Raw genomic sequence first — 18,106 nt, forward strand, 5'->3', positions numbered from 1 at the left:
TCACTTAACCGTGAATTTAATTGAGTATTTTTTTTTAGTTTGTTTTTTGTAATGTCTCATCTTTTGTCTTGCTGTAAATAACCGTATTTTAGAAGGATTTTTTAAGCTGTCCTCAGATAGATTTCACCAGGTGAAGTGATTAACAATTCACTTTGAATTTTTAATTATGAGAGGTGTGGGCACATATAATGTATTAAGTAATTTTTAATCATCTCTGCTTTAAGAATTGAAGTGTGAAGGTATCCTCCTAAATATTGGACTGAAAAATGTGCTTGGGTGGTCTTTGCTGTTTGAAAGAGTACTGGGTTGAATAAAATCGCATATGTGAACAGTCACTGGTTTGTAGCTAGAAACATCAGTTTGCATTTTCAGATGCAAGCCTTTCTGCAGGGACATGGACAATGCACAGATTCTGTGGTACCCGAATCCTTGGAAAACATTGCGTTGGCACCCACCTTTTCATCTACACTGATCTAAACTGAAGTGAAAAACTGATACTTGGGTGGAAATACCTGTCTGGGTGTTGCTGAGGGTGGTGCAGCCTTCTGTCTATGTGGGATTACGGGCCTGTGTTTGAGACATGCCTACCCTGAATGGCTTTACTTTAATGTTCTACTTAAAGGTTCATTTACCTCTTCTGGAATTTTAGCAACAGGGCTTCCAGCATCAAAAAGTCTGGCCATGAATTGTACTGAGCGCTGCTGATATTTTCGAGCTCCCTTTTAGGGGAGATCTCCAAAGGCTGCAAAAGCTCAAGCACAGAAAGAGAAATTTCCAGGAGTTTAATCCACTACATCAAAGACAATAGGCCAAATGGAGTCAGTTCATTATATGTGAAGGAAAAAGTAATATTAATTTGACTGTGTTATTCTTCTTACAATTTTATTTTGCAATTACTGCTTTAATCAGCTCCTATTCATGCCGTGTCTGTTTGTTGGTTTGGAATATAATCCTTTTCTTCCAATGATTTCCTGTCTAGTCTCGAAAAGAAGTCAAATGAGGATATTTGCTCTTGCTCTTTGATGGATTTCCTGGTACTGTTATTTTAAAATGCAAGAGAATAATGCTTATTTTCTCCTCCTTTAATCAGAAGCATAGTGCCTGTGAAGATTTCCTGGAAATCAGAAAAGAAACACCCTCATGAGGCTCAGATTTCACACCACATTGTTGGTTGCTTAAAATAACCTTATTCCACGTTTTTTCACCAGGCACTTTCACCTGTTTTCAGGGCCAGTGTTGCGACAACAATCGCAAGCCAGTACAAAATTGTGGATTTCTGCTTGTTTTGCCTCAAATTGTATCTGCCCAGATCTCTACCTGCCACATTTGTACTGGCGGATAATTAGTCTTGCAAATGAGCACATTTGAAAGTGCAGTTGTTCCTTCCATGTCTATTAACCACAACGGCATTGTGCACGCTGTGTGGGAGCATCGTTTACCAGCCATCGCGTGACTCCTCGTTATCTCGGCTTTAGTGCCAGCGAAGTGCTTACAAAGCTCGTGGGACTTTGATTTGGAAAAAAACCCATGACATTAAGGTCAATAGGTTGACAACCCAATGGACAACGACATAGAGGAGAAGGCGAGCGAGAAATTAGATGTTTTATGAGCGAGAAATAGGTGTATGGATGGCTTGCTGGCCGATGATCCAAAAGATATTTAATGAATGCATGCCAAAGCAATTTGTTCAATATATAAATACATCCCTGGTGAGCTCCAAAGGGACATAGCTGCGCTGGACTCTCTCCAGCAGTTCCCTGTCCTTCTGGAACTGAGGGGCCACAACTGGACACAAGATTCCAGGTGTGGTCTCCCCAGGGCAGAGCAGAGGGGCAGGAGAACCTCTGACCTACTGACCACCCCCTTCTAATCCACCCCAGGCACCATTGGCTTCCTGGCCACAAGGGCCCAGTGCTGGCTCATGGTCATCCTGCTGTCCCCAAGACCCCCAGGTCCCTTTCCCCTACGCTGCTCTCTAATAGGTCATTCCCCAACTTATACTGGAACCTGGGGTTGTTCCTGCCCAGATGCAAGTGGGTCCAGCTCCCACAGAGGTGATAAAGCCGTCCTGGGGCTGAGTCCGGTGACAAGTCACATCGATTGTTCTGCTGTTTCACCGTCAAGGTGCTGTGCTTGCAGCTTGGCTTCTTTCCCTTGTCAGTCCTACATCAAGGACTAAGAACGTGTTTTCCTTCCCTTAAAGCTCCTTCTAGGCCATCGCAAACTCTGTAGTGTTGTATCTGCTCCTCCACCTCCAACAGTTTCCTGTGCAGACGCTGTTTATCTGCACTGGTTCTTCTGCTCTCCTCTGCCATCCAACCTCTCTTCATAACTGAGCTCCAGAAAATACTCAATTTATTGCCCAGTTGCAAAACATAATTTCCCAGGCTTAAGAAACTGGTTCTTATTTAGGGTGTCAGCCTGCTTGGAGGGTCCCACGAGATACCTTCACCCTGACACGTGCTGCTGTGGGAGCCCCTGATCGTTTTTGCTTGATGGATGGTGAAGCACTACAGTGTCATAGGGATATGTTTTAATAATATACCCATTATTACAGCAGCGTCGAGATATCATCTATCTTGCAACTGACTCCAAGTGCTTTATTACAATTTCTACCTGCATTCAGGTTTTAGCTTCTGCTTCATCGATCTCCCAGGATTTTTATGGTTTGTCTTCTGCTCCACCCAAGGGATTTGAAGTGACCAGACTTGTCTGACTGCACTTTGTTTTTTCACCTGGTGAACTCTATCCTGTTTGTTTTGTGTTTTTTCAGGATTAAGAGCTAGGGTGGTACGTTGGTTTTGTCATTGTTGTAATGTTTGGTTTAAAACAGAATACACGTTTAACATGTGTTTATTGCCTTTTGATTTCAGCCCATTGTTTCATTCCTATTTTTGTCATTTGTTTTTGTTTTCTGTTTAGCATTTTCCTTGCTTTGTTGTTTCTGGAGGTGAGTTTCTGGGTTTGTTCAGTTTGCCCAGCGTTGTCTTTAAGACCCTTTGTTTCGTACGACATTTAAACCACTCGGCCTCTTGAACTGAGCGACTGTACAGACTGACGGGTCTTTCGAGCAAACCATTGGTGCAGCTTCCTTGGCGGTGAGAATGGAGGAGGCAGGAACGGGAAATTATGCACATGATGGACGTGCAAAACATTTTGCGACCCCACTGGAAAAGTGCCGGCGGAAGGGAAGAGCCGTCAGGTCCGTTCCCATGTGTGGCACAAAGACCTCAGCGCAAACACAGTTTTATTTTCTGTATTTGCCTAATCCGAAGGCTGAACTCCCCGCATTTGGGTTCCTCCTCCTCCATCTTTTCTGTTCCAGCCAGAGATGCACCAATGGCACGTACAAAAGGGGCTGCAGTAGTTTTGGGCCAGCAGACCAGCTGGAGAGGACACAAACTGGCTCACCCTGCCCATGTATTTTCCGATGGCCCCTCTTCACCTTTTCTTGGGAAAAGTTTTAAAATAGCGATCACAACAGCAAGCAAATGCTAAATTTGTAGGAACTTGCTAAGTAGTAATGCTGAAATCATGCTGAGTGAAGCTTTTTGCATTTTGTTACTCATGGGTTATGGGTTACAGTTGTAGCCAGACTCAAGGAAATTATTTAAGGATTAGTATAGGCTGTGAGTTCTGGATGGGAGAGTTTCCCAGATGTGGTGGCTGAAATTCAGTCAGAAGTGGCACAGACAGTTCAAGCAACACGGGCACAGACTTAAACCTGGTCTATCGTACTGCCCATTACCCTTTTTCAAAGTGACATGTGTTTCCCAGGACAACCTTCCAACCTCTAGAGACCCCTTCCTCTCTCCAGGCTCTGACTGGTTTCTGCTGGTCCCCCACATGGTTGTTCAAAGAAGTTTACGTTTTAACTGTGTTGCCTGTTCATGTGGATGAGTTGATTACTCATTAGAAAAGTGCCAAGAGCAAATCCTGGTGGCACATCACTGCACAATGACTCCTCAGAGGTGTCTGTCCCTTTTGTACAGGTCTGGGGATGAAGTGGGGGGGAGTTGCTCTGTTTCTCCAGGACATTTTTCCATCTCAGAGGTTCCATATTTTCCTTTTGTCTTGGGAATACTGTGGTCTGTTTCCAAATCCCTGTTGGGCTGTGGGTACCCAACAGGACCCAGCAAGAAGCCTGTCTGAACACCCTGCCAGTGAAACGGCCCGTGTTGGGTGATGTGTAGACTAGAAGAGGTGTTCTTTTTCTCTTGCTGGCTTGTGATTTCTTCCCTTTCTTTTTCCCCCCTAAGTGTGTTGCTGTGTGAGGTACTGTGATTAGCTTAGCTTTTTGCCCTTGCTGTTGGTGTATCGGTGACTCAGCTACACCTAAAGACACTCTCTTGTGCTCTGTCCCTCACGGATGGTAAGTAGCATCCAGCAAAACTCAAGTGCTTCTGTCATTTTGATTTGGAAAGGAGGTTGTCTCTGCTTTGTGACTTTACACCGTGCTCTTCCAGCACTGATTTAGTCAAGCTTACAGTTTCAAAACTCCAGCAATGGGAGCAGAGGAGTGAACTTGGAGCGCTGCAGGACTCGCATAGCGCTGGCTGGCCAAGGCACAAGGACGCTTGGCAGGATCAGAGTGTGGTCTCCGTCCTGCACTGCACCAAATGAGCCAGGGATAGATGCAAAGGTTCATTCCAGCCTCCTGCTGGGGGATGCTGAGATCTGCTTCAGCAATCAAAAGCAAAATTTCCACAGGTATTACATAACGTCGGTGCTGACTCTCAGGTAAATTAGGGCAGTCCTGTACATTCTCCTCCATCGTTTTGCACCTGTTTCACCCAAGAAATTTCTTACCTATGCTTGAGGAATTTGTACAACCAAGGGCTTGTTCTCTGCAGGTTTTAGCTGATATTCTGGGGGTTCAGCATTAAGGGGTCCCCAGCTTGAGAAACCTGGAAACAATAATTTTAATGCCAAGCAAGCAGGGCACACCAACCCCACTTTGACTCCATTTCATCTGGCACGGTACAAATGTAGAAATAATGAAGTTTAGGCAAAATACCTGACTGTTCAGGAGATTCTTGGCTGTAAGGAAGACTTTTATGATGCCTTTCACAATTTCACTTCTATTGGTTCCAGGTTTCTTGACCTCTGGATTATTGTGTTATATACTTCACCTGGGCCAACATTTCTGTTCAGACTAATCCATTAATTTTAAGTAAATGTGTTTTTAAAACTGTGCTTATATGACATCCAAAGAACATTAGATTTTAACTTGACCTTCTGATTTGCTGGTGTTGATTGTTAACAGATTAAAACTTAAATGGAAACAGGAGAAAAAATGCTGCAACTGAAAACTCAAATTCAGGAGGTGAAGGGATGTGCAGAGGATTCTTCATAGGATGTAGATTGATAAAAATAATTGTTTATAAGTTTTACAAAATTAGTGCCTCAAGCCAAGATCTATTAAGATATTTAGAATCCTGTTTTCCATATATTCTTTGGCAAAGGAAGAATAAGCTATTTTCCTGTGTAATTTAGTAATTTCTGTATTTAGAACCCCCCACGTATAACGGTGTTTATACAAACACTGGATGGAGGAGAATCTACAAAAAGGCTTGTGAACTGAAACAAGCTCCTTCCAATACTGTGTAATCCCCCGCCTAAGCTGCAGCAGAGCTCTGGTTTTAGCCCTGGCGACCCATATTTGGATGGGCTGAGCTCACCGAGGTAGGTGCCTCTGAACAGTAAACCTGAGGCAGGGCCGAGCAGAACCAGCCTGGCGCCAGCTGCTGGGGTCCAGCTGGATTTCGGTTCTCTGGATGCGGCTCAGGGTCCTCCCTCCGGACCCCGTTCATCTCCGTGCTGAGGCTTCTTGCTCGTGCCCCAGGGAATTAACATCTTGCTCCCACTGGGATAGAATTATTTGCAGCACAGCTGTAAAAGCAATCACCACCTGTTTCTACAAAGACCTCCACCCTGAGGTCCTAAAGATGACTTCTGCGGAGGACTTGCGTTGTGTGAGTATAGCGGATGGAGGCATAAAGTCCTAATATCATTGTGTGGCTTTTGGTTCACTTTTTATTTTTTCCCATTTTGGTTCCGTTTTTGGTTCTTTAGTTGTTTCCCTGTTAACTAGAAGGTGGCGTGTCTGTGGCTTCCACACTTTCTGAAGCTTGCCTGGTCTCCTACCAAGATGCACGCTGCCGTCTGCATTCAATAGGACACAGCCTGTATGAGTCTCCTCCCGATGTCTTTTATGGTTTCTCTTCTCCTCCTTTTTTTTTATTTTCTCACTTTTTGTTTTCTTTGTTTGTTTTGTTTTTGCATGTGCAGTTTTGTAAAGCAAACTCGAGGTACTGTATCTCGCAGCTCGTCAGTCTCCAGCGTAAATTCACCGTGAGTTGCTCTCTGTTACAATATTCAGTAAATGGATTTATATCTATATTTATAAACCTCCCTCTTTCCCCATCCCTGATGCCTTCACTCCCCCCTTGTTTCTTCCAAAAATCATTCCCATCATTGTGGAAAGCCTCCAGACCAACATACGGTGGAAGGACTGGAAGGTGTGCGACATCGCCATATAATGCTTGTGATTTGATCGTGAGCAACTCTGTAGTATTTTGTACATTGACTGTGATTTATTTTCCCCCCATTCCTTCGTTCTTCTCCCATCTCCTTAATTATTTTCCTTTGTTCCCTCCTTAACTATTTTCCCTCACCTGCCCTCATTTGGTGGTTCGTCTTGTTCTCACTTGTATTTTTGTCCTTTGTGTTTATTATGTGCTGGGCTGATGGCTTTGATGTTCCACCAGTGTTTGCACTTCTGGTTCTATAGGAGAACAGGGTCCTACCACGAGTGCACTCTTTAATGAAAGCTGGAGGAGGCTTTTAAACAAAAAATCCTGGAAACAGGGCCCAAGTGAGACCAAATTGGAAAATTCTTGGGAAACTTATACTCATGAGAGCACTGGTTATGCCTGAGCTCTCTAAACTTCTCAAACTGGAGATTAAAGCTACAGATATTGCAAAAATGAGGCACTCAGCAACCTCCTATGTACCTGTGGGTGAGTGAACACAGTGGTAGACCTTCCATTCACTCCACGCACTTCCTAACAAACAAATCTTGCTGGCTTTGCTGTGAATCACGGGTGCGCTTTGACACCGATGCAGGTTTGTAGAAAGTACCATTGTTTCCTGCCAAATAATACAGCGAAACTCGCCATCAGCTTCTCATCAACCCATCTTAGTGTCTTTGCTTTGGGTTATACTGTTACTGTTAGACGTTGTCTTTCTTCTTTAATGCTTTTGGAGAGACGGAGAAGTGCAATTCACACACACGTGGTTTTGTCCTTATGTGCACCATAGCAAGTACCAAAGGTGAAGCAAAGGTGGTTTTGGGGATCCTTGTCCACTGGTGGATCTTAGCCATGTTTGTATTAAAAATATGTTGCTACTGTGTGCAGACTGAGCTTCTGTGACCAAGGCTGAACTTTTGCGACTGGCAAAAGTAGGTGTGACATGTCTGTGCTGACGTCTGAGATCTCACAGGGTTGGGATGGTGAAAATTAAAGGAGTAGACAAGACCGAGGCAACTTTTGGCTCAGTTCTTCTGATGGATTTCCTGACTGATGGGAGACTTGACAGGCAGAAAGGTATGGAGAGAGGTCTGCTGCCCTTTGGCTCTCTCTCAGCTGCCTTACCCTGGCAGGAGAAGAGGGGTGGTTGAAGGTGGTGATGGAGCAGAGGTGCTGCCGTCCCTCCCAACGCTTGAATTCCCCCCGGCAGAAGCCCTCAAGTTGCGCCAATGGCCTCAAGTTGCACCAGAGAAGGTTCATATTGGATATTAGAAAATATTTCTTCCCAGAAAGGGTTGTGAAGCACTGGAACAGGCTGCCCAGGGCAGTGGTGGAGTCACCGTCCCTGGAGGGGTTGAACAGATGGAGATGAGGTTCTCAGGGACGTGGGGTAGTGCCAGAGGTGGGTTAACAGTTGGACTCGATGATCTTGAGGGTCTTTTCCAGCCCAAATGATTCTATGATTCTAAGTGGCATCAAACCAGTCCAAGGCGATGTTTGCACGAGTGGGAATAAAGCCTCGAAAGAATGAAAAATGTGGCCCCTTTTCCAGACTTCCAGAGACAGAGCTGCCTTCTCAAAGGATGAAATCAAACTGCAGGTACTGAAATCTCCTTGGAAGGAGGATTTGCCCACGTTTGGAGGCGTTTGCCATCGAGGCTTGTTGCTGACTCCCCACCAGCAATAGAGATGGTATAATAGAGGCTTCTTTTGCTGATATGACTCACATCTGTTCTCTGAACAGAATAAATTTTGACTGCAAAAAGCTCTAACTGAGGCTTCTCATCCTTTTTAACATTTCTATGCACCGTCTGGGCAGTAATTGTAATTTCATATGCAAACCAGGGCTGGTTTTGATGGGTAAGCTAAATGTGCATTTTCTTTCTGTGGGTTTATAAAGAGCATTTCCCCAGCAAAACCCCTTGTTTTGATTAAATAGGTGACTGGACCCAGAACGGTCTGTGATGTATAGAAGTACCAGTCACCACAGTGCATCAGTTGAGCCCCCTGAAGTGCAAAGACATCTGAAGGTCTTATTTACTCAGTATAAATCTGATGGTTAGAAATGTTGTTTTTCTTTTAAATTCAAATAGATGAACTGGAATAACTCCTCTTAGGGACATGCAGGTGGGGTGAACTCCTGGATGAACATTAGTAAACGTTCAGGATGCCTTTATATCACTCACTGTGAGATCTATTGCTGTAATTATACTGAATAGATAAGTGGTCTAATTTTTGTGCACAGATGAAATTTGAACAGTAATCTACTAATCCAAAAGAGCTTTTTAAAAAGTGCAAAAAATCCCTGTTCCTTTTTCTCCCTTTAATATTAATCAGTAAGAACCAGGATCTGTGAAACCGTGGTTGTCTGTTCTGAAGGAACAAAACTCATTCAACACTCTTTTGAGATACAGAGGGTTGGGTTTTCCCCCATATTCTTTCTTTGATTATTTTTCTAAAAAACTCTAAATTGCTAGGAGTCTGAGGACAAAATACTGGATCTAGCTGCTTAAAAAGAAATTTTAAAAATAAATTTTAAAAATACTACCAATAAAAAGATCAAGGTGAGTAATTTTCTTTGCTAATTCCAGGCTTTCATGCTGTAACAAATTTATGAAAGAAGAGGTGCGAGCAGCGTGAAATCCATTTTTAATTCACTGAGGAGAGGTAATTAAATAGAGATATTCTCTGGTTCTTTAAGTAGATCAACCTTTATCTTAAATACATACTGAAACAGGCAACTAATTTCCGTGTGCATAGGTGATGACACACAGTTCCGTGAATAATTATGTTTGTTTTTTTTCCAATAATATATATTCAAGAATTATGGGATCTTGAATTTTCATATGAATCCTCATATTGCTGGTTAAATCCAAACCATTGCATTTAGTAACTTGAGGTTTTTGTTGTATTGCTGTTGTTTAGTGCTTATTTCTAATAGGATCTAGAGGTATCAGTCGTTGCTTGGACATGAGAAGTGGCATGTTCTTAGGGCATTTTCTAGAATGGTAAATAAAGCAAAACCCAGCGTTTCACAAGCTGGGGATTCTTTTGTTTTCCAGAAGTGCCGAACACCTGCGCTTGCCATGATTTATTTATATTTTCCAGAATAAACTTGGTTTTCTTTGAGCAGTTTTTCCCACCCCAACCATCACGGCACATCTCTGCAGCATCCACCCGGCTGTAGACAGGCTGATAACACAGAGAGGGAAATGAAAAAGCTTCAATATCTCCTCCCCGGATGAATCTGTCATTGGCCATCCAAGAACCCAAATTGTTCTTGATCTCTATCGCTTGCTTGTGTATATTCGCTATCTGGGCCATCTGCTTTGTTTCCATCCTCACCGTGCAAAAAGGGGCTGTGACTTCATTCCCGGATGAGTTTTGTCTTGGTTTTTATCAAAAACCCGAAGCTCACGGTGGGACTTTGGCTGTAACAGAGTCTGGTTGGGGCAGTGCAGTGCATGGGCGCTTCAGAAGAAAACAATAATTTAAAGTAAGTGTAATTTGACCGGATTTTAGGCGAAATTAATGGTTCCACATATTTAGACTCAGTGTGCTTTTTTAAAATCAGGCCATAGTGATGTGGCTTTTAACTTTCATATTTTTATTTTACTTTTAACTCGCCCTGTTGTTTGTTGCAGAGGCTGCAATTGCTTGGTCACAATTCATAACTGAAATACCAAAGAAATCTTGACGTCTTAGAGCAATAGGGAGCAGCGTGCAGGGTGGTGAGTTATGGTTGAGCGAAATAATTCTGTTCTTCTGAAGAAACTCCAGCTGGTAGCAATATAACTTTTGCAATGTTAACACCAGGAAGCTTTGGCTTGGGTGAACTTCACAAAGCTTTACAAACCCAAGTGCTGCAGCCGCCTTCAAACCCAAAGCAGCAGCTTATAATGATTTTTCACGCTCTTAGGTGGCCATGGACACCTCATGGGAGTGGCAGCGAAATGTGACTTTGGTTCTGTTACACACCTTGCTCTGAAAGGCATTTCCAATTTCAGTAGCAAGCATCTGAACATAAGGACATGATGTGTGGCCAGTATTATTTTAGGCTTAGCCCACGTTCCAAATTTAGGGTCTCTAGCTAATAGACATCAGTGGAAATATGAAAGAAAGTGTTTTCGCTCTGAGAAACTGCAATAACAAAAATTCTGATATATGAAAGCAAAATCTAATTCAAGAATAATACTGGAAGAGTGTGATGCACGTGGTTGCGGCTCATCAAGAAGAAAAGGTGCTAAAGCAGCCGAGCAGCAGCTCCTGGGGTCACTGGCAAAGCAGATTTAAACAGTAGCGGTGAGTTCAGCTGAAAGAAAATTGGTTTATCAGATCAAACAGAGAGAAAACCTTCTGCTCTGTGTGTGCCCGCTCCAGACTAGACTGCGGCTTTGTGTTTTCCAAGTGGAAAATGGAGACGTGGAGAGAGCTTCTCCGAGTTTATGAACAGAAAACAGTGTTTTAGTGGGAAGGTTTTTGCACGGCGTTTTCTGTTGGCACTGTATTTTAATAAGAAATTCCCTTTCATCTGTAATCTTTCCGACCCGCAACCTAGTACGCAGGTGTTTTTAACATCAAATTATTATATTCAGAGTCAGCTTTCATTCGTTATTTACTAAAGTAAAATTTTAAGGATTGCATGTACGTAGCTGATTAAACCGGTAGTTCTGGGAAGCAAAGTGCCATTAACTAAAGCAGTGTTTTCAAAGGTCATGGAAACAAAATCTTTAGTCATTAAGGAATACCCTATGATTAGAATATTACTAAAAATATGCTTTCCTTTCTTGAACAATCTAAGCAGTGACTGGTTGCATTTTTAATTTATACCAATATTAGTCACTGCTTCATTAATATGAATGTTATTTGATTCTGCATTAATTTAATGGGTTTGTTCTTAGCCACAGGCAGGAGTTGTTGGACTGCTGACTTCTTAATCCAAGCAGAAACACTGGAGCTACTTAGAAAAGCGTATTAACAGTAATACATACTGCAACATTTCAGGCCCAGAGGACCTGAAAACTGAGTATATTGCCAGTACCCTTCAAAGAGCTCAAAGTATTCTGTAGACAGAAAATAGGGATGGGAAGTAATTGTAAAGAAAGTGAATTAATCTTTGTACCATGTCTGTAAATCAGAGGTGATAAATGCAATTTTCTTAATGGATTCAGAAGGATTTTAAGAAGCAAACAGCGAACAGGATTTCAGATAAGGAGTTGGCTTCGTAAAGAGATCATTTTCTCTTGTGGAAAGAAATATTTGTTATCACAAAGGCTCGTTTTTATCAGTTTGGACAAGCCATGCTATGCTGCGGCGTATCGTGCAAACCGCAGACGGTTTGCGTTCATACAGCGCCTAATGATCGAAATAATTAACTGGACCAAACGCTGGAGGAAGCGATTTTGTCCTGTGTTTTTCCATCTCTTCTGCAATTCTTTGTGTGTGCATCGGCACCGCATCCTCGCAGGCAGGGGGTTGTAATGAAACCATTTTGCTTTAAGGTGACGTTCCTGTTGTGCCAGGAGTAAGTTGAAAAGCAACAGGAGAGGAGAAGCTGCCATGCGTGTCCCCGTTCAGGTGCCGTGGGAACTTGTAGAAAGCAAGAGTCAGATAAATGTATTTGGACAAGCAGACAACACATTCCCTCCCCTTGCTGCTGCTTTGGCTCTGAAAAGCCCTAAACACTGTCCCCAGAGGGACCGACCTGCTCGGTTGCTTTACTTCCAGTTTTCTCCAGCAGATTTGATTCGCGCTGTCACTTGCTCCTGATGTTCTCGACTGTTTTGAATATGATAACGAGCTTGCAGGCAGGCTTCGCATTTTCCTGATTTTGTTTTCACTGCTCTTTATTTCCTGATGATTTCTGTGGGTGCTGTATCTTTGCATGCAGAAAGAAGAAAGGATGCAGTTGTTACGTCTGAACCTCCTGCTCTTTGGCTTGCTAGTAAGCAAAGCCAGCGGGTGGCAATCACCTCCGCTAATTGTGTCGACGTTCAGGATGCATCTCATTTCTAGATGCAGAGACATTTGAGTCTGTAACCTCTGTGTCTGTTTAAGGAAGGGATTTTAGCAAAATAGGCTTAGTTAATATGTGCATCACTTGGCTTCTCCAGGTTCTCAGGGGTGTACAGAGCTGACAGCACCTTTCAGTTAGTTATGAGTCATGTACCGTGGAAGCTTTAGCACCTCAGATATAATTTAAAGGCTGATTTGTGTTCTTGGCATAAAAGAAACACAACTAAAAAACCTTTCCTGAAGTGATGCATCTTGTGTCAGATCTAGCAGCAGGTCGTGAGTTTCTCCTCTGTGCTGTGTGATGAGCACCCGCCCTGCATCCTCATCCTCCTCACCACATCCAGGCTGAGTTAGATTTTCTTTGTATCTGGCTTTGGGCTCAGCTCAGGCACTGATGGAAATTGCCTGATGGCTTATTGTGTGTTTTACTTTGGAGAGTCTCTGCAGGGAGGCTGGGGCTTCACATCCCACCCCTGCGTGGTGCCCGTGGAAATGAAGCGCTGGGTGGTGCATGTGAAATAGGTGGTTGTGCTCTTCTTCCCCGTGCTCGTGGTTTGTAGATAAATTGAAGGTTTCAGTCAGCATAAGGGCAGCTTCCCAACTCTTAACTCGTTAGTACTAGTCATTACTTCACTGTTGACAGCTCGCTCTGGCTGTTCAAGGCACAAAACACAAGCTGGTCCCTGCCCCAAGGACTTTCATTACCAAGTGAGAAATGTCTGCTGCGAACAACAGTTTGGTGGCAGCTCAGACATGCACGTACACGTCCCTAAGCTGCCTTGTTTCCCTGAGTCTGTGGTGCTAAAGAGGAGGTTTATTTTTGCAGCCCAGCTCTGTTTAGCAGAGCTGGATCCAGAGCACCCTGTCCATCCTGGAGGATGTGCAGGACATCCCGGGACACCCGTCCCAGGCAGCTCTGTCTCTCTGTGCCCATCTCTGCTGACATGAAGAGCTGCGAACACATCTGTCCCAGGCAGCTCCATCCCTCTATGTACATCTCTGCTGATGTGGAGAGCTGCAAACACACGCGGCTTCTCATGGGAAATCCTGGGCAGTCACAGGCTTTGCATGTTACTCATGAATTCTTTCTAAAACCAAGTAAATCTGCTGGTGAGTGACACCATTTCAATCTCTCTTAATGCTGAACTGAAAAGAAATGGCAAGTTATTGCCTGCAAGTTGTTGCCTGCTATGGTGTGGCCATTCATCCTTGTACCAGGGTCACCGAGTTGGCTTGGGGATGCTCTCCGCTAAGGACTCTGCTTTTCCTTTGGTGTGGGATTTGTGGTGAGTGGGGCTCTAAGCTATGTTTCCAGTGCCTTCTGATATCATTTATGTTCAGAACTGTGATTTTTGTCACCTGTTCCTCTGCCGTGGTGTTAATGGGGCACTCAGCTGCTAGAAAATTGGTTCCCTTGGGCAGAGGGGATGTAGATTTTTAGTTTTGGTGATGAGCTCTGCTCACTCCGATTCCTCGATTAAATCAGATTCCTTCACATCCGCCTGGGTTCCCTCATCCCATCTGCAGTGAGCGTTTAAGAAGTAGTTTTTTGTCTCTTTAGCGGAAGCAGGCAGCAGCGCCCTCCGTACAGGTCCGACCCCAGCACAGCTCAGCCATGCAAAGCCTTTCCGACAGCTCCCCCTGTGCTACACGAACGCTCCCCCCCGGGGTCCCCGCACGGTGACAGACCCTGACAGTCCGAATCAGCACATACACCTGCAAAAGCCGCTTTTTTCTATTGTCAGGGGAGTCCAGAAAGTGTGTAAGGAAAAATGAGTCTGCCTCCCTATTTCCACAGCCTGGTGTGTAGTGTGTGAAGTGCTGGAGGTGGGTGAACCCTCCGGCTGCAGAGATCAGCCCAAATGGTAAATGGAGACATCTGAGCAGGCTGGTGGAATGGAAATTATTTTGCTCTCTTTGTTAGAAGAAGTTTCATTAAGGAAGAAAATGGGTGCTGATCCTCCACCAGGCTAAATCCACAGCTCCACCCTGGAAGCCAGTGGGTTTGCTTTGATTTTATGCAAAAGCAGAATTTGACTTGCAGGCTTTAGGAGGAAATTAAAAAAGCCTTCCTTTCCTGCACTCGCTAGCCAGGTGATCCATTTGCGTGTGGTGGTCAGAAACCAAGTGCTGTACTGAAAAATCAAAGCATGAAGGCAATGCCAATGGAGGCGTCTCCATCATAATAGATGAGAGAGACAGAAAAGAGTGGTGTCTCCTGGGGATAAAGGTGCTGTCATCACATCCGTGACCCTCCCAGTCCCTCAGGTCTTTTCATGGTACACAGAACAGTTTTATTTTCTTGTACTTTTCTGGACTCGGGTGATGCTTGGGCTGGATGGTCCATCCTCACCTGGGAAGGATGCTGCAGGGTGAGAGCAACAGCTCTTCTGCGCCAGCGGCCAGTGGGGTGTGCAGCCTGCAAAGGGCCCTCTCTGGGGGGGTGGTCACAGGGGGCTCAGATCCTCAGGACCAGATTTCATTCCCCCTGCTCCTCCCACCAATCTAGCTCGTCTTTCTTGCTGCTAATTTTGCTCATCCAGATGTTTCCAGCTGGGCAGAAAGGTGCTGTTAACTGTGGGGAAGCTTTCTAGGCTGTTTAAAAGCTCTGGCTGTGCTATATGACTTTTGTGCACAGAGACTTTAATCCTTTGGACTATAGCTGAGGCTTCCAAGGGGGGACGGCCACATTTTAGAAATCAAGATAACTTCTTTCCAGAGGGCCTGTTTCATAGTGCCTAATGCGTGTGGGGGCAAACTAACACTGATGATCCTGCTGGCTTTCCCTGCTCATGTTCTCCGCCAGCCATTCTCTCTCCATTCCTTTAATTTCTTTGGCTCAACCCTCTAATCCCCTGTATCAGCTGAAAATTTCCTCTTTTTTTTTTTTGGTTGCTCTTTAGAGAACTGGTGCACCATTGGACACTAACTTTACATCTTCCTCCCCTCCTTTAGCAAGCAGCAGAATTCCTCCAAATCCAAGTCGGTTTGGGAACAGAGGACCAGCCAGATCCGGATGCACAATTTCCGAGCCAGCTGCGAGGCGCTGTACAACGAGCTGGACCCGGAGGAGCGGGTGCGTTACGCCACCACCCTTCACATTCGGCCCGACATGAAGACTCATTTGGATCGGCCGCTGGTGGTAGAGCCGAGGGCCGAAGGGAGGAACAACATCAGCAAGCTGAGCCCTGTGGACGTGCAGGAGGTGGAGCAGAGCAAAGTTGGCTCTACCGATGGGGCAGAAGCTCCACGGAAGCACCACCGGCACCGGGAGAAGGACAAACTGGGCGAGCAGGAGAAGGGTGACGTGACTAAGGATGAAAACGGGGAGTCCGGCGCCAACAATAAGGAGGAGCGGCACAGACAGCACAGGAGCCGCAGCAAGGAGGTGGAAGGGGGGGGTAAGGAAGGGAAAAGCGATCGCAGCAGGGGTCAGGATGGGGGAAAGAGGCACCATCGCCGAGGGTCGGTGGAAGAAGGTGCTGAGAAGGAGCACCGCAGGCATCGGACTCACCGGCACTCCGCCGAACGGCAGGGCAAGGAAGGCAACGGGACGGTCAACGGGGCCAGGGGCGAGCGGCGTTCCCGACACCGGGGAGGGTCGAGGGCTGCGAACCGGGAAGGGGAACCCGGGTCCAAGGGCGAGAATGGAGAAGAGCCTCACAGACGGCACCGGTTCAGGAACAGGGCGCTGTCGACGTATGATTCGGTGGAGAAGGAGAGCGGGGAGAAAGAGGGGGAGGCTGGCGAGAAGGAGCACCGGAACCATCAGCCCAAGTAAGTGAGCGCTGCGTGGCCGGGCTCGTCCCTGGGACGGCTCAGGGGCACAAAACCCCAAACGTGGTTTGGGAAATGACTTATTCTAACCTGCAGTTCTGCTTTGCTTAAATTAATAACGACAGAGGCTCCCAAAGATGATTTTGGTCCATGATGGACCATAGCACAGCTCAAGTTTACAGAAGGAAATATTGATACAAATACCAACAGACCCTCTAAGGCATAATGTGGAGCAGCAAATTTCACAGCCTCTGACAGAAGTTTTCAAGACATTTTTAAATGGCATCCAGTCTTGCTTATTAGCCCTTTGTGGGTTTTTTTTTATGTTAAACCTGTCAGCTGCATCACCAGTTGTTACAGCACGTGGCTTCTTCCATTAAGAGCAATGATGTACCCCATTTGGTTTAATTCTTATGTAAGTCAAGTGAGAAAAATAGTACTCGTGAAACATTTAGAGTAGTTAATAAAGAAGGATAGATTGCCTTTTCAGCTTTATTAGTCTGATGGAAAAGAAATTTCACTGGGATCCTTTAGAACAGAGTTCATGTCACCATGGAGAGTTGTGAGTGGCACTGCGATAATAATTTTCCTGTCTATATTATCTTCCTTTCAGACACATTTCAAAACACTTTGCATACGGTTTAGTTCCGTCACGTGCACAAGCTCACTTTCCTCCTCATGGAAACAGAGATGCTGCTGCAGAGGAATGCAGAAGCTATTTAGCTGCTCACAGCAACACTACAGAGTGGTTTAGGGCTGGAAAAGACAATCAGCAATTTTAAATAATCCCGCAGGAGAACATTAAGAAGCAGCACATCAGACTCCATTTAGAAACCAGCTGATGCTGGAAAGCTAATGTCACTGTTACAGGAAAGTGCCGTGTGGTCCTTGCTTATGAACCTCAGTTCTGAGTCTCGTTAAATTGAATAAAGTGGCGTTCATTGGCGCAGTTCCTCTCAGTATTGTACCTGGATGTTGGTCCAGAAGGTCCCAGAGGAAAAGGTCACATACTGTGCTATTAGTAAGCTGTCCTGCAGTCTGTGGCTTTTATGCAAAGGACTTTCATGAAGAAAACAGTCTATGAAACCCAGCAAGAGGTGCAGCATCAGGGGACATGTGTTCTCTGAGTCATTCTCAGGACATATTTACTAAAGATCTGTTTTTTGGCCTTAGGGAGAATCAGTGTGAGATTGAGGCCAGTGGGAGTGTGAGCGTCCCGGTGCACACCCTTCCCAGCACCTACCTGCAGAAAGTGCTGGAGCAGCCGGAAGATGCCGACAACCAGAAGAACGTGACGCGGATGATTCAGCCGCCTCTGGACAAAACCACCACTGTGAACATCCCCGTCACTATCACCGCCCCGCCGGGGGAAACCACCGTCATACCAAGTGAGTGTCTTCGGCCCTCTGCTTTTTGCTATTGAAATTGCTAGAAAAGAGACAACTTTCCAAGGAGCTAGCAGCGCACCTGGGGTGATGGGGGCTCTCCTGGCCACTGGCATCCTTGCGATAAGTGGACAAGAGAGTTTGTTGGTGATCTGGGCTCTTATAGTTCATGCATTTTGCAGGAACCCAAAATGCAAGGGCCAGCTATGGATCTGGAAAGCACCGTGTAAGGTTCCCTGGATGTGGTTCACCCTGAGCACATCCAAGATACAAAGAGCAAGAAAAACAACAAAATGTAGTAACAAAACTGGGCAGCAAAACTGCTGCAAACCAGTCAAGACCTTGTTGCGAGCACAGGAGTAGATCCTCTGCATTACCACCTTCCTCTGCTGCGTG

General features: G+C 45.2%; 1 protein-coding gene across 1 annotated transcript in view; it reads left to right on the forward strand.

Annotated features, from left to right (window-relative positions):
- The window catches only part of LOC309447442 (voltage-dependent N-type calcium channel subunit alpha-1B-like), a gene marked incomplete at both ends in the record, with an annotated part of 271,855 nt that overhangs the window by 184,232 nt on the left and 69,517 nt on the right, over window positions 1-18,106 (forward strand). Inside the window, 2 exons of the mRNA XM_082068050.1 lie at window positions 15,504-16,325; window positions 17,499-17,713. Coding sequence (XP_081924176.1) covers window positions 15,504-16,325; window positions 17,499-17,713 — 1,037 coding nt within the window. The remainder of the gene's footprint in view (window positions 1-15,503; window positions 16,326-17,498; window positions 17,714-18,106) is intronic.

Source organism: Streptopelia decaocto, assembly GCF_964273445.1.
Source record: "Streptopelia decaocto genome assembly, chromosome: 17".
Classification (NCBI taxonomy): Eukaryota; Metazoa; Chordata; class Aves; order Columbiformes; family Columbidae; genus Streptopelia; species Streptopelia decaocto.